At 35.1% G+C, this 26,094-nt stretch overlaps 1 protein-coding gene across 8 annotated transcripts in view; it reads left to right on the top strand.

Annotated features, from left to right (window-relative positions):
• Positions 1 to 26,094, top strand: part of macrod2 (mono-ADP ribosylhydrolase 2) — an 862,720-nt gene that overhangs the window by 775,019 nt on the left and 61,607 nt on the right. For all 8 annotated transcript variants that reach the window (XM_017358720.3, NM_200549.1, XM_073919424.1 and 5 more), the window contains 2 exon segments: positions 10,595 to 10,639; positions 15,763 to 15,855. In XM_017358720.3, coding sequence (XP_017214209.1) covers positions 10,595 to 10,639; positions 15,763 to 15,855 — 138 coding nt within the window.

A 26,094-nucleotide genomic window follows, 5' to 3' on the forward strand; every position in this document is an offset into this window, starting at 1 on the left:
GTAAATAATTCAATAAGATTAATCTTTATTAAATTTCTTTATGCACTACCAAAAAACTACTAATGCTCACATAGACACAGGCCTTAAAAACACATGCAGATGAAATACTTTCACTCTATTATGGTTGAATTCTGCAGTCTCCACAAATCTCATGTGTTTTCACCTGTGGTTTCTGCTCGATGATCCCAATTCGACATTGAATGTCTTGTGACAACTTGTGACTATTGCAAATGAACACATTGCAATATCGATGCTCTAACAATATATTGTGCAGATCTAGCTCTGATGTTATGAAAGGGACATAATAATTCACCATATTGTTTTTGTTTATATTACATTACAATGTGTAGTTATCAGAGAGCCCGTAAAGATTTCAATAGTTTTATTACTTTGTTTTCTCATTCATAACACCAGGTTATGGCAATTTTTTTTATTTTTTTAAACAGACTTTTTTTTTTTTTTTTTTTTTGATAATGTATTCATAGACACGGCCAGACAAAGGCATGAATGTGTGAAAGAATTTTGGGGAACAAGCTTAATTTCTGCCTGCCAGACATCTGTTGATGTCTATAAATGTTCTTTTACAAACATATGAACATCCCTTCATTCATTTTCCCTCTCATCATACTCGTAGGTGATAACAAGGGACCCTTGAGATTTTGCTCATCTGTTTCCCAACTTGTGGTATTTTGAATTCTGAAGTGTTACTGTCGCTCAGTTTGTGTATTGGGTTTATAACTCACTTCTGTCATTCAGTTCCAGGCTTTCTGCTATCTGATGACACTGTGCCCCGGATCTTTCTGTCTCCATCTTCAGTCTTAACTTGAAAATATTTCCCCTCACTATGGCTTGACCCTAGAATCTCACTGTTGCCTTTTTGTTCTAGATTTTCTCAATCTTCACCCCTCAGTGCACTCTCAAAAATAAAAGTACAAAACCTACACTGGGCTAAACCTTTATTTATTGTTTTTTTTTTTTTTTAAAGAACATTTTAAGTTTTCAGTACTTTAAAGGTATACATTAGTACTTAAAACCGTACTGTATCTGAAAGAGAGCAGCCCTACAAGCACTTTTGTATCTTGCTTTATACACTCACTGGCCACTTTATTAGGTACACATTACTAGTACCAGGTTGGACCCCTTTTTGCCTTCAGAACTACTTTAATCCTTCATGGCATAGATTCAACAAGATTCTACAAATATTCCTCAGAGATTTTGGTCCATATTGACATGATGGCATCAAGCAGTTGCTGCAGATTTCCCAAAGGTGCTCTATTGGATTGAGATCTAGTGACTGTGGAGGCCATTTGAGTACAGTGAACTCATTGTCATGTTCAAGAAACCAGTCTTAGATGATTTGTACTTTATGACATGGCGAGTTATTCTGCTGGAAGTAGCCATCAGAAGATGGGTACACTGTTGTCATAAAGGGATGGACATGGTCAGCAACAATGTTCAGGTAGGCTGTGGCATTGACGCAATGCTCAATTGGTACTAATGGGCCAAAACTTTGCCAAGAAAATATCCCCCACACCATTACACCACCACCACCCTGAACCAAGGCAGGCTGGATCCATGCTTTCATGTTGTTGACGCCAAATTCTGACCCTGCCATCTGAATGTTGCAGCAGAAATTGAGACTCATCAGACCAGGCACCGTTTTTCCAATCTTCTATTGTCCAATTTTGGTAAACCTGTTCGAATTGCAGCCTCTGTTTTCTGTTCTTACCTGACAGGAGTGGCAACAGGTGTGGTCTTCTGCAGCTGTAGCGAATCCACCTCAAGGATCGACGTGTTGTGTGTTCAGAGATGCTTCTCTGCATACCTTGGTTGTAACAAGTGGTTATTTGAGTTACAGTTGTCTTTCTATCATTTCAAACCAGTCTGGCCATTCTCCTCAGACCTCTTGTCATCAGCAAGGCATTTATGCCAACAGAATTGCCGCTCACTGGATATTTTGTTTTTTCAGACCATGCTCTGTAAACCCTAGAGATGGTTGTGCAGGAAAATCCGCCTGTCTGGCACCAACAACCATGCCACGTTCAAAGTCACTTAAATCACCTTTCCCCCCAATTCTGATGCTCGGTTTGAGCTGAAGCAGATCGTTTTAACCCAGTCTACATGCCTAAATGCATTGAGTCACTACTATGTGATTGGCTGATTAGAAATTTGCGTTAACGAGCAGTTGGACAGAGCAGTTTATCAGGTGTAACTAATAAAGTGGCCGGTGAGTGTAAGTGCTAAAACTAAATTCCATTTCGGTGTAAAAGTTCAGCACAAGATCTGTTGAGATAGCTACTTTCAAAATGTATATTTTCAAGCTACTCATTTAGTTTCTAATCATGTAGTTTAGCTAAAAGTAGCTTGACTACATCGAAAAATCAATTAACTGAACTATTACCTAAAAGCAAAATGAAGCTCACTGCAATGAAGCTATTCGAGGGGATCTGTCTTGTAAATTAAATGCTTGTGTCCTTTACGCTTCTCTGCATCTTTGTGGTTTCTTCTTTATATACACTCATATCCCCAATGGCCCAAAATCACCCACTCCTCCCACCACAGACACCAAGACGGACTTTTGCTTAGAAGAGAAATGTCTTTGAAGTCTTGTCAGTTTCCAAGACAGCACAGTCGCCCTGTCAACTCCGCTTAGCTGCGATCCCATCCCTTGCATCCCGCTGTTATTCTCCCTCAAGAGCCTGAGCGCCCAAAAGAGCAGTCTGAGGTCCATTATGTGGGAGTTTGCAGGTTCAGGCCTGCAAGATGATTCTGAAGAATCTTCGCCACTTATGTAAGTAAGTACAACATGCAGCACTGCCTGCCATCCTGTTACTCGGGTATTTATGAGTCAGTGAAGGGACCACGAAGAATACATTTGCTAGAAAATGAGGATGAATCAGATGTGTGAAAACGCTTTGAGACGGTGTGCCATCTCTGTTTCATTATGCCACAAAACAAGACACAATTGTGTTTCAATGAAGCGGGTTACAGCTTTGAAACACAGACAGAATATATTTCACGCCGCCTGTCTCTTTCACAGTGTTTTAATGTACGTTATTAAAATGATTCAAAAGTAGATGTTTACTATAAAAATGGATGGAGGGTAGGTGGATGAATGATTGGATAGACACTGTAAATAGACGGACATTGGACAGGCATTCAGACTGATCGATTGATTGACAGATGAATTGATCAATGCAATCTCACAGAAATTCAAAACTTTTTGATTTAGTGGCTACTCTTTATTAATTTGTACAATCTCATTCATACCTTTTAGGATGTTTAGACAATGATTGGTTAGTTTAAAGGGTGGGGTTCCAGGAAACACTTCCTTTTAAAAAAAATTAAGTTTTCATATACATTAAATTGTATGAGTTGAATTGTATGGGAGATACAGAGATAGGGAGATAGTTATACTTTCTCATGAGATTGATTGATTGGGAGCATGGATGGATGGATGAATGGATGGATGAGCAAATGGATAGATAGACATTGATTGATTGATTGATTGATTGATTGATTGATTGATTGATTGATTGATTGATTGATTGATTGATTGATTGATTCAAACTCAGATCAATTAGTAACTTTTAAAAATGTAAAGGTCATTTGGGTTTAAAAATAATGAAAGATCAGGTAAGTTATTGTAAATTTGTCTTTAGTGGACGGGATGCAAGTTGGACCAGGGTGGTATATCTGTGTAGTTCTGCTACTTTCAGGTAAACACAGTGTATATAGTAATAGCGTACATAGTAAGAGGTAGATCTAATGTATGCTTTACGCGATGGGTTGGACCAACAACATTTCGCATTATCTCAAGTACTTGTAATAAATCTGTAAATACGAGCCCTAATGTATCATTGGTTAAATCTATGTGGATGCTGAAATCTGTTAGTATTTTATCAGTTTAAACTAGTGTCAGAAATAAAATCAGATATAAACTCATCCTTTGAACCGATGACCAGTACGTTTGGGTTTGAAGACCTCCTTTTAAAATTTGCAAGTTTCCATTTTAAATTAAATTGTACTATTTATTTTATTTTTTTACAAATTAGCCACTTTTCTATCTATATGTAAAATACTTACATTTACTCATGAGATCGGGCTGGGATTGACTGACTGACTAACTGACTGACTGACTGATGAACAAATGGATGGCCAGATCTCCTTCTCACCCTCAGTCACTCATGCTCCAGCAGTCCCATCCATATTTACATGGTGTTTGTGTGGCATGTTCTCAGACGATGGCTCCCCCCTGCTATCTTTAATGGAGGCTTTCCTCACCCAGTGTTACTGTGTCAGAAAGCCTATCATTTGTAAAGCCGGGTGTTTGTGGTGAGACGATGGTCGTCCGCTGTAAGTCAACGGGGCCTCCTGGACCCCCGAAAGAGTTGAAAATGAAGGCTGCTCACGCAACATCCTCAGTCTCCAGGGAGCAAACATTGAGTGTGTTACGGTGCATTAATATCATCAAACACACCATGGGAATTTTTTGAAGTGCCACCGTGTGTAGAGCTTTACACAGCTAGGAATGCAGCCATTACACTAGTGGTGAGAAGCTAGCAGCGATTTAGTTGTGTGTTCTTTTCAGCAGACGGAATCATTAACGTACACAGCTTCCCTCTCAGTATACTTTAAAAAAGGGTTTCAGTACAACCGTTAAATATTTGGCTGTTACTTTGAATGCTTGGGCATAATAAAAGCTTTAGCCAGTTTTTATGCATTACGAACATTATATTCTCTTATTTTTTTCTTTAGCCTGGAATGTTAATCCACTTGTGACAAATGGTGGGTGGTGAGCTGGTTTTCGTCGCACCACAGTGCTCTAATTGATTGATTAAAGTAATTGATTGGTTTGGGAGGCCCTGTGACTGATTAAAATGCTTTCAGACATGAGCAGATTGAAAGGCAGCATGTTCCTGCACACTCTCTGGCCCCCAGGGGCCCATGTCTGGCTCTCCTTGAGGAACGGAGACAGTAGAAGTGCGTTGGTGTCTGTGTGCGTGCGGTCCATCTGGTCAGTGGGATTAAAACTGTCTCTGGTTAGCTGGCTTACATGTGTCTAGTTGCTTTCCAAATCATTTAGACATCTATTGTTTTAGCTCACTTAATCACTGCAACATTTGTTTGATTTTGACAAACAAAAGAAAGGGGGGTCTAGATCTATCTATGTGACTTTCTGTCTCTATCTCTATCTGAGTCTGTCTGTTTGTCTGTCTCTCTGTATGTCTATATTTCTCTCTACACTCTCAGAAATAAAAGTACGCGAGCTGTCACTAGGGTGGTACCTTTTCAAAAGGTACAAATTTGTACCTAAAAGGTCCATACTAATACCACAAGGGTACATCTATCTATCTATCTATCTATCTATCTATCTATCTATCTATCTATCTATCTATCTATCTATCTATCTATCTATCTATCTATCTATCTATCTATCTATCTATCTACCTATCTACCTATCTACCTATCTATCTATCTATCTATCTATCTATCTATCTATCTATCTATCTATCCATCTATCCATCTATCCATCCATTCATCCATCCATCCATATCTGTCTGTGGCTGGCTGGCTAGCTTGCTAGCTAGTTAGCTATTATTATATATATATTGTTCCATCTATCATTCTATCATCATATCTATCTGTCATTCTACCTTTCTATTGTTCTATCTATTGTTCTATCATTCTATTGTTCTATTATTCATTCATCCATCTATCTATCTTACCGTATGTCTGTCTGTCTTTTTTACCTGTCTTTTCATCCATCCAGTCATTCTTCTGTTCGTCCGTCTGTCTTTCATTCTATATGGTTATTGTTATATCTGTCCATCATTCCATTTATCGTTCTGTCATTATATCCAATCTATCTATCTATCCACACGTGTGTGTGTGTGTGTGTGTGTGTGTGTGTGTGTGTGTGTGTGTGTGTGTGTGTGTGTGTGTGTGTGTGTGTGTGTCTGTGTGTCTGTGTGTCTGTGTGTCTGTGTGTCTGTAGACCGTATGTCAGTCTGTCTTCATCCATCTATCCATCAGTCCATCCATCCGTCCATCCTTCCGTCTGTCCATCCATCTATCTGTCCATCAGTCTACATATATCGTATCATACTACAGGGTTGGCCATTATATGGATACACCTTAAAAAACTTATTGGGAATTTCACAAGAAAAACAATGGTTTGCTTGGTTATAAAAGTAACTTTATTCTTTCATGAGTTATTTACAATCCCCCGAACATATACAAATGTGCCACAAACAGGACATTAATATAACCAACCATTGCCATTTTATTAAGGTGTATCCATATAAATGACCCACCCTGTGTATATCTTCATAGCTTTTTGGTTTTATATGTCTAATTGTCTAATGTATATGTCTAAGAAGCATCGCTTCTTGCATGCCTTTTGTATTTCACATAATAAAATTATGTGTAAAAAAAATCATACAACAGTATAGGAATGCATCACATTTGCAGCTGGCAGCATTAATGCACAAAGGGCACTTGTTCGTTACTGAAGGTTGTCCAAAGAGTTGTGCTCCCTGTCCAGCATGACTCAGCATGTTATGATGTCACAGTTTTTTCTCCCTTTCTCCCCCAGATAAATGCATGCTCTGCTTTTATTCTGTGTTAAACAAAAGGAAAAACACGGCCTCGCCATCCTGAGGGAGCTTTGACAGTCTTTCTCTCATGAGCAGATGACAGGAGTGTTTTATCAAAGCAGGAGCTTTTGCTAGAGGCTGAATGTGTGAGTCTGTGAATGTGTTTTTCTGTGTGTGACCATGTGCCTGTCTGAGGATGACATGCTCATCAGGCCTGCAGAAGGCTTAAGGTTTGAAAAAAAAAGTTGTTAATGAATTCAAAGTGATTTGCCATTAATCTATACAACATAATATGAAGTAGGGCTGGGTGACGTGACAAAAATATCATATGATGCTATAAGTCATCTTAAATCCCGATAACTATATACTTATAGTTCTGTAAAATCAATTAATTCAAGGGCTGAAAAATATATTTGGAATGTGATTTGATTTCAGGCTGTATGACGAATAAAATAATTCTTTTATATATAAATATATATATATATATATATATATATATATATATATATATATATATATATATATATATATATATATATATATATATATATATATATATATATATATAATTACTTTATTTGTCATATAGCCTGAAATCAAATCAAATTCCAAATATATTTTCCAGTCCTTGAAATGTTCTCCTAATCTGCGCCTCTCTACAACTTAATTACAAAGGTCTTTTGAAAGCAGGGTGTAATTTGAGTAAACTTTTTGAGTAAAAGTTTTCTCGGAGTATGATGATTTTTTGTATGTTTTAGAAGATCGGTAGATTATATAAAGTGTTCTATACCTTAATGGTTTCAAAAAACACCCAAAAAGTTTGTTTGGAAATAAGAACAATTTTTATTAAAGATTAGAACTTGCACTTAAGGAATTGCTCACAATAAGATCAGAAACATGTGGAACGTACGCTAAAAGAAAATGATTTCATTTTATCTTGACTTGGGGAAAATAAAACTTTTCTTTTCTTTTTCTTTTAAAAATGCAGTTTTCTTGAAGGTGTCTGGGAAAATAGATCCAATTATGAGTTAGCAGTGTATGAATTGGAACCTGTTTGGTTTGTGGTAATAGCTAGCAGTCGTCAGGGATGGTTAACGAGCTGTAACCAGGCAGGGAACAGCTTTGGCTGCCGGCGCCAGACTTTAGGTCCAGTAGGTTTGGCATCACACAAAAAGAGAAAGGAGACTCATGCAGAAAAAGAGAAAGGCAAAATTCAGGGGACATATTGACTTCTTTGGCAAGATTTCTGAGCTGGGAGTGTTTAAAAAAAATAACAGACGAGAAGAAAAAGAAGAAACAACTGAGTTAAAGAGAGCAGTGGACCTGTGCAGCAGGGAATGAGAGAGAACAAGAACAGAGAAGAGAATAAAAGAGAGCCGAGCGCTAGAGGAATGCTGATCCCTGCATATTTAGCTGGCAGATGGCTGAAATACAGGTATTTTTACCTACAGTGTGGTCATATCACTCAGATCCTACAGATCAGTTTTTCACAACGTGTGGGTCAGGATACAAAAAAAATTCTCAAGACTTATCAGTTTCGACTTATAAAAAGAGAATGTCTTCGAAACAGAAAGAAGGGGTTTTAAATATATTTCTTCAAAGTATTATATTAAAAAGTAAGAAAAATAAAACTAATAAAAATGCAAATAATAAGTCCAATATTACATAAGGGCTGTTTTGTTCTGAATAGTGTAAATGTGGTGTTATAACCAATCAATACTACAGATCAGTAAATCTCATGTTATATTTTAGATTTTTTTTTTTCTGTACAGCAGAACTGTTGTGTGTATTTGATCAATGCATTGTTGATTAATTTATGAATGAATCTGTTTTAACAAACTGAGTACAGCAGTAACTTAGTTGACTATTCATAAAGAAAAGTTAAAATTTCTGTAAAAATTGTAGACAGAAAATCATTTACTTATCTTTATATTATCTTAAAGATTCAATAATTTATTTCTTTTGCAGAACATTAAAGATATTTTAAAAACTAAATGAATATATAATATTTTTTTTTTATTATGAAGTAATTAATTCATAAACAAAGGCTTTCCAAAGCGTCTTTTGTAATCTGTATTTTATAAGTTTTTTTTTTTTTTTTTTTTTTTTTGAGGTAGTTTAATCATCTAATACACAATTCATTTGGTTGATGTATTCGCACATTGTGTAATTAGTTAGATTAAAACATTTAATTTTGTAAGGATGGCTAAGGATGGCTACCATGACTATCCATAATATCAGACCCCAAGAACTGCTATGAGATAAGACCAGGAGAAATGTTGTGCAATAAAACAAACAGATCACTCAACACAGAATGTTCAGGTTTTTAATATGGTGTATCATGTGGATCTATATTCATGTTTGGTATCATTTTTAATGTCTCTGTGTAATTGGTAATGTGGTCTTAATTTTAATGTAATATTTCACAATTTCACTTGTTAATGTGGCAAAATCAAAATTTCTTTATGTATGAGCAAGCATGGGGTGGCCTAATATTATTCATTCATTTTCTTTTCGGCTTAGTCGCTTTATTAATTTGGGGTCTCCACAGCGGAAGGAACCACCAACTTATCCAGAATATGTTCACACACATACAATACGGTCAATTTTAGCATACCCAGTTCACCTATAGAGCACCCAGTGGAAACCTGTGCAAACAAGGGGAGAACATGCGAAATCCACACAGAAATGCCAATTGACCCAGCCGAGGCTCGAGCCAGCGACCTTCTTCCTGTGAGGCCACCCACTGCACCACCCCATCGCCTGGCCTAATATTACTATTAAAGGAAATTAGTTTACAGTTATATCCTCTATCTAAGAACCAAAACTGGTGAGGTTGTGTCTATGAGAAGATGTAACAGGCCAGCTTACTGACTATAGGTGACTTTGGGTAAAAGATGAACCATTAAATAAAAAGACGAGATGTTTAAAACAAAGTCAAATATCTAAATTCATTCCTCATTTATAAATGTGATCAATTCCTTATTAGGAATACCTTTAAAATTGAATGATCACTTGAAATTGAAGTCAGATTAAATTCAGAGCTTGAAACTAATTTAAATAAATTCTAATAAGTTAAAATATTTCTTTCGCATGTGCTTAAAACAAAAAAGGCTTACACGCATTTAAACTTTACCCATGCTGTTAGTTCCGCCATTGGACTAATAGATGGACCCTTATGCAATCATATTATAAGTATGGACCAGTTTCATTACTTTCTGTTTACATTAAAATATTTTATGCCAATGACTATTATATTTAATAGTCAGTTCATCCCAGAATTTGGGGAATGTCTTCATGTGTTAAGATGGTTAATCACATTGCTGCTCTTAGTGTTTATACTAAATTATGAAAAAAACATAAATATATTTGTTACATGTTATTGCATTTGTTTTACATTTTAGTTATCTAAATTTATAGAATAAAATCGACTACTTGGATGGCGCAAAATACAAGTCCTGATCCAAAACCGGTTAGGAACCACTGCTATAAACATGGAGTCTTCGACCTCAGCTGCAACAATCTCGGCGTTCTGCCAAATGCTGAATTTAATTGCTGCTTGGATCATATCAAACAGCGCGATTGTCTTTCCGCAGATGAGCGTTTGATAGCAGCCTGAACTCAAATAATACATCAATCCAGATCAAACAGACTGCGAGCTCTCGGCTTGTCTCTGCTCAGCTTTCATTAGAACTAACTGCCTGGGGGACTCGGCAAACCACATATTTTCAATCCTCAGAGAAACCTTGGATTTAATGTAAAAATCAATGCTTGTTCTGCCTCCGTTTCCTGTTCAGCCCCGTTCTGAGTTCTCGCGAAGGGGGCCATCTCTGTAAATAGACGTGCATTGTATTCCTGCGTTGCTAAAATTCTCATTACTCCACTAATAGGGATGAGCCCACGGAAATCCACGCTCACCAGTCTGCTTTTTTGATCATGCCAGGCTTGCCGTCGCAGCTTTTGACCTCTGCTATTTCTCTTCCTGTCTCTCACAGATAATGACGACCGCAAGAAAGAAGACGATGGCAAAATGGAGCAAGGTGAGTGACAGTGTCTTCTAATGTGGTGTTTCGCAATTGCCAACAAGACGGGAAATTATCACATCCAATATCCTGGAAGCTTAATCTGCAGCATCTGAATGGCTTGCTCCGTGATTAATCGAGCCTTTTGTTGCGGGTGGCAGCTCCACAATTGCCTATAAACAAGAAAACAAGAGTCTGCATTTTCCCTCAGAATGCTTGAGATAGCTTTGCTAGCGTTCCTATGCGCACCTTTGGTCTTTTGGCCGGTTAATTGAGACGAAGGTTGCCAGACGTTGGAATAAATTGTTGTAGCCATATTTTGATTGAAAGCAAATCGGACCCACTGGCCACGTTGTTGGCAATCATACATCAAATGGGATTGCAATTTGCTTTGCGTGTCTTCTTTTTATCGTGGTCCATTCAGATGTAAATGCCCTCACCTTTTTTTGTTGGCTTTCGGAAAAGAAGAAAAGATTACAGGGTTTTCATGTGCAGGCCTCCTTAACTGTACATTAACAGTGACAAAAGAAGATGGAAAATAAAGGTGTTTCATTGTGACTAATGCGCGCTTGCTACCGGAGCTAAAGAGAGGCAGGTACAGCAGTACAAATGATTCAGTGCTAAGCTAATTCCTAGCGCTAGGCCTTTAAATCCGGCTTACAGACCCACAATGGACGTAAACCTGCTTAAGAGACTGTTAGGAAGACAACTGAGAGTCGTTCAGTGGCAATTTAATCTGGGTTTATCTCTAGGTTTAGGCTGGACTACAAAACCAGTGCAGGTCCGATGATACCAGTCACTGGAAATGCTCAAATTTCATTCAGATTACAGTAGCAGTGTTCTTTTTGTTAAAATTAAAATGTTTTAGGAACTAAAATAAAGCTGAAATAAATATATTTATGGTGGCTTTATAGATCTTAAAATATATTTTTTATTGAATTTGAACATTTAAACCAGGTCAGTTGTTTCACGTAAACTGCATTTTATTTTTTATTTTATTTTATTTTATTTTATTTTATTTTATTTTATTTTATTTTATTTTATTTTATTTTATTTTATTTTATTTTATTTATCTTGTTTTTTGTTTTATTTTTGTTTTATTTTGTTTTTATTTGTTTTATTATTGTTTTTTAATGTTTTTTATTTATTTATTTTTTTTTTCATTTTCTTGATTTGGAAAAAAATATTTTTTTTGTCACAGTAACAAGACCAACATTAATGGTTTCCACAGAGGGCAAAGCATCCGCAGTACTAAATGAAATGTCTTAAAGCACAAGAACATTTTCATACCTCAATGACGTGAAGTGGAAAAAAGCAGAGCTGCACACTATTAGTTTTACTACAAATGTGAGAAACTCTTTGCAGGGCTAGCCGTAACACGAGACACCCATCAAAACCAGATCCTATCCCGAACAAGTTTTTTTTTCAGCAAGAAGTTCAGTGCTGACTTCTTTTACAGCCACAATATTTTATGGTAACAGCCCTCAGTATTACTGTAAGACTTTATGTTGTGGCTTTGTGTGATTGTGACCTGATATGGCAACACCAGTGCTGGGTATGTTCCTTTAAAAGAGTAATTAGTTATAGTTACTTCTCACAAATAGTAACTGAGTTAGTAACTGAGTTACATAATTATAAAACTAACTAATTACCAGGGAAAGTAACTATTGCGTTACTTAAAAAATCTTTTAGTCAAATGACTATATATATATGGTTTATATTATATTATATTATATAATATAATATTATATATTATATATTTTACATTATAGCAGAAGCAGGTCTTTATATATATATATATATATATATATATATATATATATATATATATATATATATATATATATATATATATATATATATATATATATATATATAAAGACCTGCTTCTGCTATAATGTAAAATATATAATGTAAAAGTTTTGGTAACCTTAATTTGTAAGCTCAAACAAATTAACCTTATGAGTCCATCGAAATTCAATTATGTTAAACTGACTTAAAAGAGCTTGCGTAACTAATAAAATTAAGTTAGAACATGATTAACTTAGTTTAATAAGTTACAAGTTACAAATATAAAAACATATGCTGTCAGGACTAATTTATATTTTTACAGTGAACCAAAGCAAATTCCTTTGTTTTTCTTTATGTTTGCCCAAGTTCATCAGAAAGCGATGATTTTGTTCTCTTTGACTCATTGGATGGAAAATGTGCTTTATTTGCAAGTTATGTGATTAACAGTTTTGCACTTGAGTTTATTTTGCATCTCTGGATGGGATCATAGCTATCGTAATACCTATAATATCACTGTTATAATGTCTTCTTAATGTAAATGTTAAAATGTCTTCGTAATTACTTGTAAACCACATAAACCTGTCTCAAACCGAGCGCCCTGTTTTTCCTGCTCTCTTGAAGTCATTTAAAGAGATATTTAACCTCCACACCAAGTTTTTTTTTGTTTTTGTTTTTTGGAGCACAAAATATGTTACTTTTATATAGAATGTTACAACCCTGTAACCATTAACTTCCATATAGGAAAAACAATTACTTTGGAATTTAACTGGTTTCCAACATTGAAGAAAAAATAAGAAGAAACTCAACCAAGTTTGACAAGTGAATGGTGACTAAATGATGACAGAATTTTCAGTTTGGGTGAACAATCACTTTAAACTCCATAGAATGATGAAATTGATTTTTTTGTGAGACACTAGCTGAAACACTACACCCATCAAAACCAAGCATTTTCTTTCAGCACCTAGCAGTGATTTCTTTTTACAACCACGTTATTAAAAAAACAAAATGTTGTTAGCACCTAACAGCCCTCTGAACTACTGTAAGACTTTATGTTGCGACTTTGTGTGATTGTGTTTACCTCTGCACCAAACCAGGAGACCAATCACTTCTTTTGTGGACACTGTTATACCTCATTGTAAACACTAGTCCAGGACGACCAGACATGGCAACACCTATCAGGATTGTATCTCGTTCACAGCACACAAGTATCACACACATATACACCCACACACACACACTCACACACTGAGTGGCCTGCTTTTTCCTGGCCCAGCGGTTTCAGCAAGCTTAGCCTCAGTTTCATTGAGTGAATGTCTGACTGTCACCCAAGCCCTGGCCTTTAGCGGCGCTTCACTTAGCCGCTGCTCTGATTCTCTCTCTTTCTCTCTGGAACCAATTCAAAGGCTCAAATGGTTGCCGTTCTCACATGGAATTGAGGTGCTTTTTTCCTCTCTTATCCCCCTGTATCAGCTCCCTCCTGCTCTCTATCAATCAATCCGCTTCTGTCTCTCTCTCTGTTTCACCTTCTTTTTCTTGCTGTCTTTCACCAGAATGCCTGACACAACAGTTTTATGGACCCCATTTTTTTTTTTTTATCTGCCAGTTTTTTTTGCCGAGGCGTACAAAAAGCCCCTGTTGGTGCAGAATCACCTGCTGTATGTGTATATGCTGAGGACACAATAGTAGGATATTCCTCTGCTCTTTTCACCCTTATCAGAGCTGTTCAGTGAGGCTTGTCTCGGACCTGTATGTGTTTTTTTTTTTCTTTTATTTCTTTCTGAAATGAATAGGGTTTATAAGTAGCACACTACAGTACGTGACAAAAGTCTTGTCGTCTATGCCAGAGCAACAAATAATAACTTGACTTCTAGTTGATCATTTGGAAAAGTGGCAAAAGGTAGATTTTTCTTATGAATTATCTGTTGAACTGCATCCAAATGATCACAAATACTGCAGAAGACCCATTGGAACCCGCATGGGCACAAGATTGTCACAGAAGTCAGTCAAGTTTGGTTAAGGATAAATCATGGTTTGGGGTTACATTTAGTATGGGGGCGTGTGAGAGATCTGCAGAGTGAATGGCAACATCGACAGCCTGAGGTATCAAGACATTTGTGCTGCCCATAACATTACAAACCACAGGAGAGGGCAATTTACACAGCAGGATGGCGCTCCTTCTCATACCTCAGCCTCCACATCAAAGTTCCTGAAAGCAAGTAAGGTCAAGGTGCTTCAGGATTGGCCAGCCCAGTTACCAGGTATAAACATTATTGAGCAAGTCTGGGGTAAGATGGAGGAGAAGGAATTGAATCTTGATGAACTGTGGGAGTCCTACAAGAACGCTTTCTTTGCCATTCCAGATGATTTTATTAATAAGTTATTTGAGTCACTGCAGAGATGTATTGACGCAGTTGTCCAAGCTCATGGGAGTCATACACAATATTAATTATTTTCCTACTGCACCATGACTTTATATTCTTCACTGTACATTATTTCTCTTAAGTGACAAGACGTTTGTCAAAGCTAAGTCAGACCTTACTGTCCTAATTAAATAATTAATATTATTAGTATATTTGTTATTTTACATTAAAAACAATCTAAACTTCAATTAAAACTAAACAAAGACATATTTTTAATATATGTTTCGCCATTTGTTAATCAACAGTGCTTGCTGATTATTCTTGGTAAAATATAAAATTATGATTCCTGAACTACAGTATGTGAAGTCCAATTCTAAATATATTAGTTATTATCTTACAATCAGCCAAAACATTCTCTTCAGAAAATAAGTGAATAAATAAATAAACAAACTTTAGTTTTTTTGTACTAAGGTTCTCATGAATGATTTAGTCCTTGCTAAATAACACACAATTACTTCACTTATTTTCTTTCATTTATTCATTCATTTTCATTTCGACCATATGTTTTACACAGCTGCAACCTACAGTATCACTGAGAAACTGCCATATACTCTCATTCATATACATACACCACGGACAATTTAGCTTACCCAGAGGAAACCCACGTGAACACGAGGAGAACATGCAAACTCCACACAGAAATGCCAACTGACCCAGCCAAGGCTCAAACCAGTGGCCTTCTTGCTGCAACAGCGCTACCCACTGGGACACCACACCGCCCTTTTCTTTCATTATAATAACTTTTTTATTGTGTTATATTTCCTTAATTTTATTATTTATTTTTCTGGATAGGCTTGCATGTATATGTTGTATAATAATTATAATATCTATAATTCTAATTAATTATAATTGTTACAATCATAATTACAATCACAATACTTATTTTTATTTGATTGAAGTTCTCATTAACTATATCACTTTTTTTAACAGGTGAAACACAGCCTATGGAAGGAGACGGTGGTGATGAGGAGGATGGTGATGAAGATGGTGATGAGGATGATGAGGAGGATGATGATAAAAAAGGTAAGTCATAATCTCTGTTCAAGTTCAACTGTCAAATATCACAACATCCTTCATCAGAGCATTATTAAGGGAAATGAGAATATGTAGTTTCATTGGGATGTCCTGTAGGCTGTTGAATCTTGTTCCTGGAGCCTTTAGCTTTCAATTTCTGCCATTTCAGCCTCTTCGCTAGTGTGGAATCAAACAATTACTTGCTTCGCAATACGATGGACCAAAGATAATTAAATTGGTACACTGAAGGGTGGCAGCAGGCTATTAACGCCACTGTTTTTCCATTTGTCTTAAAGCCAGAGGGTTGGAGATGTTTTAATATTAGAGCAGGCAGTGCTGATGTCTTTGGGGAAATTTGCCCAAGCTGAGCCTCTCTTGTCTTCAATGTGCAGCACAAACAGCGAAGTCATTTTTTTTATTTTTGTAAACTGATACTTTAGCAAACAACAACCTACTGGAGTTTGTGCTTCTAAATAATAATTTATCATACTGTAGTTCTGCCAAGATATTGAAACCATTGTCTAAACCAGAGATGTCCAAACTAGGGCCAAGGTTGGTCCTTTGTATCCTTTGATTTGGCCTGCCAGAGGTTTAACAGAGATTCTCATTTTTATTTTAATGTAACCTTTTGTCTGTTTGTTTTATTGTTGAGCTACAAAAAAAAACAAACAAAAATTAAAATAAATGTTGCAATTAAATGTTGTAAATTAATAAAATAATTTTTTTTTAAATGTACTGTACATGGTGTCACTGGAGGAAAATGCAAATTTTGTTAAAATAATATGGAATACATTTGAAATGCAGTAGTAAATACAGTAATACAAGTTGTCTTTTCTTTTTATTTTAAGTATTATGAAACAAGTTAGGAAAATACCCATTGCAACTTTAATGTTATACAGTTTGCTGTATTGCTTACCTTCAGCCTACAGCTCTCAATCAAGCTTGGATTTTGACCTTTCATAAGAAAAGGTTTGGGCACCCCTAATCTAAACAACTCAAGTTGTGTTTTGTATTAATTGATATAGTTATTTTTGATAAATAATTAATGCATAAAAAGTATACTATAAAAAAATAAATAAAAAAGCATCAAATAAATTACAGAAAATAAAGTTAATGTTAAACTTCAATGAAAAAATATATACCTGTTTAATTAGCTTAACTTTCTTTTCTTTTTTACTTTAAAACATGGTTATTACAATTAACTAAAACCATCAAATCTAAAAATATACAACATTAAATAAGCATTACCCAAAATATAACAGAAATAGGTTGAACTTGAAATTATTTTGAATTTGACTAAGCCGAAAGAAAATGAATGAATGAATGTTTAACACAGCAAGGACATTTTCACAGTATTTCCAAAAATATGTTTTCTACTGGAAAAAGTCTTCAGCTAGAATGAAAACATTTTCTGGATATTTTTTTGTTAGTTTTAAGCCAATTTAAGGTGAATATTACTAGCCTCTTTAAGCAATATGGCTTTTAATACATTATACAACAAACCACCATTATACAGTGACTTGCCTAATTAGCCTAACTTCTCTTAGGTAACATAATTAACCTAGTTAAGCCATTAAATTGCACTTTAGGCTGAATAATATACTATGATAATGTGTGTTGAAAAATATCTAGTAAAATATCATTAACTGCCATCATGACAAACTTAAAATAAATCAGTTATTAGAAATGAGTTATTAAAACTTATGTTTAGAAATGTGTTGAAAAAAATCTTCTCTCCATTAAGTAGAAATTGGGGAGAAAATATACAGGGGGTATATTATTTAAAAGGCTAATAATTTAGGAGGGCTAATAAGTTCTGACTTGTATAATAAACAAAGTTAAAATTAGTCTATTACAATAAATTAATTTTATTTATTTATGTTTCCAATGGAACCTTAATAAATCAATGTATTAAACAATGCAAATTTTTATATACTGATCTCAACAAAAACTAAACCAAACCCACTTGTTTTAACCTTCACAAGATGATGTGAAATTTGATATGATATAAATCTCTCTCTCTCTGCAGACTTTGAGCTCAAACAGCAGCCTGCAGTTTTTTGTCATGAAAGCGCGAAGAGCAGAACAAAGCGTGTTAAAGCAGCTCAGTCTATGATTTATCCACAGGTGTTAGCCATAGACGTCCTCCAACATCAAATACACTACCTGTAATGCAGGGCACAAGGCATAGAGGCGCATTAAATTCTAGTTTCTGAAATCAGCTTTTGATTAATAGAAAATGAGCTTTCCCTTCACAATGCTTAGAACCGATCCGTCCAATACACACATTACACAAATTGCCTCCAAACCAACAGGGGGTGCCATTATTTAAATAAATACACAAACAAACAGACAAAAGAGTCACAATACAAGGAGAGAATAATTCACCACTCTTCTGTGAATAACTATAATGAAGATGGGCACAAAATGGACTATTTCACAATATTTACTGTTGTTTACTACGATAATATCAATGGGGATGTTTTATATGTGTACACTCAGAGTAAAAGTACTGCATTTTAAGAGAGAATTAGGATCATCCTTATCCTTGTTTTACATAACATGGAAGAATGTGAGCAGACTTGCAAAGTAATAACCTTTTTATTCATACTATAAGCTAGAGGGCGCCTTGGGCACATAAACTCCATACATGCATCACAAAAGTCTAAATAAAAGATCCAATATGAAGATAATAAACACAATTGCGGCAACATATGGTTTATCTGCATTCTTCTTTGATATTCTGGATATTTTTATAAGTGTATAATATGTGTATGAAGCTTATTCACTGTATAGAATTCTATAAGATAGTATGATTTATTCCCAGTTCAGTAAAGAATCCATATCTTATCACACAATGAATTTATTTCAAGGACTAGACTGATGCTATAATGTGAATTTGGAGTAAAAGTCGGTAAATCTCTTTGATAGTAATCTCATACACGTGCAAAACTGTATCCCACATGTGCTACTGCAGTAGACTTATTCAGCGAATGGTTTGTCACATTTTACATCCCTGACCAAACCACTTCCAGATTGTAGAGGCAGATTCCAGATTGTATGTTTTATCGTTGTTACCATAGGAAGAAAGATCAAGGGTATATTTTGTTACCATTGTATTGCAAATAATAAAATATCACCCATTTACAAGTGATGAGAATAACAGCATTACTAAGAGAGTTACTTTTGTCAGTATCGAGTAATCAAACAGATTACTGTTTCACTGTTACTATTACTGGCAATAAAATGTGGCTTAATTGTATACATGCACAATTGTATCTTTATATTCATTACATTTCTTAGGAAGCATAATTTATATTTAGACTTATTTGCTGGCCAGTGGTGGTCTGCATAATAAATATTAAACATTCAAAACCATTTATTATGTTTTATTGTTGCCCAATAGAAAGCGTAATATTATTAACAGTAAAATAGTACATTTGATACTTGTCTCTCACATTGTCCCACAGTAACATTAATATACATAGTATAGAAAAGGGTGTTGTTAAATTTAGTGTTATATTAATAATTAATTACATTTAGTGTACATTTCATTCAACATATATAATATTGGGGGAAGTCAAGGTTTTTTTTAAATAAAGTAACACAATAGTTACTTTTTCTGGTAATTAGTTACTTTTATAATTATGATACTCTTTATGATAAGTAACTGTAACTATACTTTTTAAAAGTAACTTGCACAACACTTGCAACTTTTTTATTATTGAATATTTTAATCTGTTTGTTAATTATGAAACTGCACAAAAAATAATTAAGGGCTTTGGGGGAATTTATTATTATTACACTTTTAAATCCACCAGTCAACTTTATCACATGAAATGAGGGTTGTTAACTCAAAATTTACTGAAAGTTAATTCTAAAGTTTTGAACTCAGCGTTGAAGGTAATAAGTTGAATACCTCATTACTTTAACTTAAATGGAGTAAGTTCACAGTACTCATTTAGATTAGTTTTTTAACTAAATGGTTTGCTGTAATCGGTTTCATCAAACGGTTTGAGTTGCCTTAACTTATTAGGTATTACAGTATTCAGTTGGTTTGAGTTCTTTTCATTTATTGGATTTTACTGTGCTCAGATTGCTTCGTTTACTCAAATGGATTCAGTTTGGTACTCATTTGGATTAGTTTTTGAACTTCCTCAAATAGTTTGAGTTGCCTTAACTTTTTGGGTTTTACAGTGTAGTGCACTGATAGTGTTCCCATCACAAAGTTTTTCTTAGGGCCTCTAGAAGAAAAAGTCTGATATTACAGAACGACCAAATCCTTGGCGCTCCAGTTCGCCTATTGTATTCGCACCGACCACAACTTTGTTTTTCTTGACGAGAGGAGGTTGATGTAGAGCCGTGGTGGGATTTTGCTTTGTATTACACATTCAGTAGCGTCCCTGAGGGGCCGCTCTCTAACTGAGGGCAGAGCGTGAGGGCCGCTAATGACAGAGAAACATTAGTGCTGCTCTCCCTAAAGCAGCACTTCATACATTCACATGCTCAGGGGACAACCGGCCCCGAAACCACTGATCTGGAGCTCTCTTTGCGCTCCTCGGTGGGTTACCTGTGAAAACAATGCAGTCTGACTGCAGAGAGGATCCCACTTGCTTTCCAACTCACATGCCAACATTTGATGTCACAGTTCCCTTTTCATCCTGATCCCTTTGGTACTAAAACTAATTTTTTTACATCATTAAAAACTACATAAATGCAACAAAATGGCTAAAACTTATATATAAAAAATAGAATCCCATGCAAAAATAGAGGTAAAATAATGCTTTTATTTATTACTTAATTAAAGCTTACTGTAATCTATTTTTTGTAAGTGAACTAAAATAAAAAACTTAAACTAAAAAATTACATGAAACGGAAAATAAATAACTATAATAATAAAATTGAACAACTTAATAATAAAAAAAGTCAACATTTTTTATTTAGTTTTAATTAAGGTACTAAAATAAGTAATACTGTTCTGTACTATACTATTACATCTAAGTAAAGGGTAATTTGCATCCAGCCACCCATCTAGTTTAATTTGTTTTACAATTAATTTTTATTGTCTTTTTTTTGCACAGAATAAAGCCCAACAGGCTTATTTAGGTAAAAATGTATTAAATTTTTTTTGTAGGTTATTCCATTGTTAATAAAAATTTTATGTTAAATAAAACATTATTCATAAAAGTAAAATTCATTTAAAAATTCATTCGTTTTAATGTGGTTTAATTTTATGTCATTTTATAATAAAATAAATAAAACGTGTAAAATAATAATAATATATAATAATACCAATAATAATAATAATAATAATACCAATAATAATAATAATAATAATAATAGTAGTAGTAATTACTATTATTATTATTATTATTATTATTATTATTATTATTATCATTTATGTATTATTATTGCGCTTTTGATTTATTCATTCTTGTCGGCTTAGTCCCTTTATTAATCTGGGGTCGTCACATCGAAATGAACCGCCAACTTATCCAGCACATTTTTTCGCTGCGGATGCCCTTCCAGCCGCAACCCATCTCTGGGAAACATTCACACACACACACTCATACACTACGAACAATTTAGCTTACCCAATTCACCTGTCCCGCATGTCTTTGGTAGGAAACCCACGCGAACGCAGAGAGAACATGCAAACTCCACACAGAAACGGCAACTGACCCAGCCGAGGCTCGAACCTGCGACCCAGCGACCATCTTGCTGTGAGGCAACAGCACTACCTACTGTGCCACTGCGTCGTCACATATGATTTATTTTACTATAAAATGACATAAAATTAAACCTCATTAAAATTAATACATTTTTATTATCTTATTGTTATTGTTATTATTATTATTACTATGTATTATTATTTTTGACTGTTCTAGTCACACATTATTGCCAAACATTTTGCACAATAAATTTTTTCAGCATTGCTGTGAGACAGAGAGGGTTTCAGAGGGCATTATCAGCGTCTGGCAGGTTTAGTCTCAGTCAGTGAAGACACACGGACCCATCAGCACTGGCCTGTGGCCTAAAAGAGCCGCCGAGCCACAGACGCTGGACTTCTCCACCGAGGTCTTGAGGGATAAAGTGATTTGTGATGTAATCCACATGAAATCCATACATGAGGGGACGCTGGGAGGAGAAATGAGAGAGATTGTTCAGGCTCCTCTGAGTGTGTGTGTTTAGCGAGTGTGTGATGTGGCCTTTCAGAGATTAGGAGGTGGCAGGTTAGATGGGTGAATCGGGAGGTGGAGCCGTTAACTGTGTGCTCAGCAGATGGAAACAGCAGACGGAGAGAAGCACAACTATGTGTGGAGGAAACATGGAGAGATCCAAATCAACTTATAACACATTTTCTTTCAGTTTAACCTTCTTTATGCTCTCTGTATATGTAAAACTAAATTCTACTTCGACTTACATTTGGCATAATAAATGAGGCATTTTTAAATATAAGAAAAAAAGTAAAATACAAATAAAACATAGACTAATAGAACAAATGTTGCTTTGTAATATTAAAATATTGTCTTGAATAATTTTCCAGCATATCTGAAGCCTAAAAAAGTATTTGTACTTCGTTACTTCCCATCTCTGTGTGATTTAATGAAGGAATTATAATGCTTTGTTTTATTGTTTCATCTTCATTTACAAGTAGCGTATTTACAGCTACTGTATAGGCTATTTCTGTCTGTTCGCAACCCGTCCCTTTGTGCCCCCTGGCGGTATAGACAAAAAACGGCGGTCATACCTCAGAAAAACGTTCTTACTCCTTTAGAGCGACGGCGGTACAAGGCGCAGAAGTAATGCTCATTTTAAAGTGTCATAGATTGTATATGATATGATATGATATGATATGATATGATATGATATGATATGATATGATATGATATGATATGATATGATATGATATGATGATATACAAAGCTGTACCTGTTAACTAAGGCAAACATGTCAGTAAATTGCATATTTCAAGAGCTTTGGTTAGAAAATGTCCACTTCAGTTACTTGGTATTAGACTTGGTGCTAGACTTGGTGCTCTTGTTTCTTTTTGTTTATTTTGTAATATCTGAGGTAAGTTATCCATTGTTGCTCTCATATTGCTACTAAGTCCATGGGGGGAAAATCAAGCTCAAACTAATTTAATATTATGCAAAGCAATGCAGTGCTTTTTTTGCAGTTCATTATAAGCCATTGAAATTCAGCTTTTTAGTCAGTGAAAGTCGGAAATTTTTATATTTGGCTAAGAGTGGGAACCCTTAATTATTTATACATTTTTCTGTTGTTCCTCATTTTTATTTGTTTTTGTTTCGTTTTTTAGGATTTATTCATTTATTTATTTATCTATCTATTTATTTATTTATTTATCTATTTATTTATTTCTGATTTAATTATTTGTTTATCTATCTATTTATTTATGGTTATTTATCTATTTTGTTAAAAGGATAGTTTACCCCAAATGTACATATTACTCACTATTTGCTCACTCTCAAGTGGTTTCAAAACACAAAAACTCAACATTTTGACGGAAGCTGAAAACCTGTAACCACTGACATTTTTAGTAGGGAAAACTAATACTATTTATTTATGTTCTTTACTATTTATTCAGATATACAATCTCATTAAAGAAAAAAAGGTGATTAAATGATGACAGAATTCTTCATTTTTGTGTGAACTACTACTTTAATTTCTAGTTTTAAGCCTTATTTTATATTATTTTTATTTTTATTTCACCCCTATGTGCACTATTGTTATTTATTAAAATGTATTATTATTATTGATATTATTATTATTCAATGATTCAAACATGGTGGCTCAGTGGTTAGCGCTGTCGCCTCACAGCAAGAAGGTTGCAGCTTCAATTCCCAGCTGGGCCAGTTTGCATTTCTGTGTGGAGTTTGCATGTTCTCCCTGTGTTCGCGTGGGTTTCCTGCGGGTGATTCAATTTCCCCCAAAAGTCCAAAGACATGCACTATAGGTTAATTGGATGAACTAAATTGGCCGTAGTGTATGAGTGTGTGTGTTTCCCAATACTGGGTTGCGGCTGGAAGGGCATCCTGTAAAACATATGCTGAAATAGTTGGCGGTTCATTCCGCTGTTGCAACCCCTGATAAATAAGGGACTAAGCCCGAAGGAAAATAACACTCACCAAAAAAATAAAAATAAATGTAATAAAAAATAACCACTAACAAACATCTTAAACACGAGGGAAAACAACGTGTGTCTACTGAAAGACAAAATACAGAAAATAAAACACAAAAAGAGGATGGGAAGAAAGCTCGATCAGAAGGAGGTCAAGCGACAGGAAGCTTCGCTGATGCATTTATACCGAGGGTGGGTAGCTTGACAATTGTATATTGTAGACAGAGGCTCAAGTGTCTTCAAGTCCACAGTTTCACACAGCTGGAAACACTGTGGTTAAACTGCAAATCCTGACAGAGAGAGAAAGAGAGAGAGAGAAACCATGTGAACAACACGCAGCTCTTCAAACTAGTAACCAAAACACACACACACAGTCAAGCAGAAGGAAGATTCTGGTGTGCATCTGTTGATTGTGACACTCTCGCTCACCTTTCTCTCTCATGTCTCATACATTTTTCATGCTTCCATTTTTTTCCACTCACAGGAGTGAGATTTTTCCTGCCGAGTAAAGGGAGGAAGTGCTTGACTAGTCTGCCATTTGATTCTGTGTGATTACAGTTCCATAGTAATACAAGTCTAAATGTATGGTATTAGAAATATTTTCTAGATGGCTCGCAGAAGTGTTTCTTCTTGTATGTAAGCGAGCCGCCTCCTCTTAAATGTGTGCATTCATTTGTGCCGGTGGTGTGTTTGTGAACTCTGTTACACTACTGCCATCTGCTGGTGATTTGAGTCACTAATGGGTTGAAGTTAATAGGCTTATTCAGCATATTGGATTTATAATTTGTAAAATAATGACACTCAGTGCTGGTTTTTACAGCTTCAGGTGTCCTTTAAGTCTCTCTGAAGTTTATAGTCCAGCTTTATGTCTTTGCTTAGCTAGGTTTATGTTGATTACATGTACAGTATAATACACAAGACAATGAAGCAATGTTGATGGAGGAGGTTACTCCATGAGCTACTGGGTTATTTTAATGAATGTGGCATTGTATTAAGATGTGGTGACATTATTTGATCACAAGAGGACAGTGGTGTAAAGTAACTAATTACAAAGACTCAATGTAATTAAGTACTTTTTCTCAGGAATTTAATTGCTAAGTAGTTTTAAAAATGTATACTTTTACTCTCTCGAGTACATTTTTAGTGCTGTATCTGTACTTTTACTCCACTAATTTCCTTCAATCTGCAGTCACTTATTTATTTTTTCTTGTTTATGGGGATTAGAAAAATTTGTCCTGTCATTCCTGACCAATCAAATTGCACATAGAAGGAAAATCGCATCATAATGAACTACCTCAAGACATGTGTGCTTTATTATTGCAGCAAACTGTTTGGAAGCATTAAAAGTATCCAAGAAGATGTCAAAAATCTTTACATGCATTGACCCAGAGACTGTTTAGATGCATGTCACTGATGCAAGATGACAGATGTTTACAGTATGATGACCAAAATGGCCTTAAACACCCAGCAGGCACAAGACATCAACATGACGACATATTGGCGTTGTACCCCAACGCCATGAGGACGTTGCTTTTTGTTTGGAAATTGACGTCAGTTAACGTCAGTACTCAACGTCAGATCAACGTCAATGTCCAACCTAAAACCATCCAAATATCAACATCTAATGATGTCACAGCTTGAAGTTGTGTGGACGTTACCACTATGACATCTATCAGATGTTGGATTTTGGTTGCCATACCTGATGATTGATAAATAAATGTCAGTATTTGACGTCAACATGGCGTTAGTTTAAGATGCTGACTCGATGTTGGATTTTGGTCACTTTCTAACACAACCTAATATCAACCAAATATCAACGTCATTATTGGACATCATAATAACGTTGTCCTTAGACACTGGCTAGACATTGAATTTTGGTCACCTGACATCACAACCTAAATCTAACCCTATATTAACGTCTTATGACATTGTGTGCCTGCTGGGCAATAACTAGATGCACTACAGAATGTTACGTTTACACACATCCACAAATTACATGTAAACGCATTCACATGTAAACTTTCACAGCGTAATACTCACTACTCTTGAGTACTTTTGAAAGGTCTACTTTTTACTCATACTTTGATTAATATTTACAACCGATA

Source organism: Danio rerio, chromosome 13, assembly GCF_049306965.1.
Source record: "Danio rerio strain Tuebingen ecotype United States chromosome 13, GRCz12tu, whole genome shotgun sequence".
In the NCBI taxonomy this organism is placed as follows: domain Eukaryota; kingdom Metazoa; phylum Chordata; class Actinopteri; order Cypriniformes; family Danionidae; genus Danio; species Danio rerio.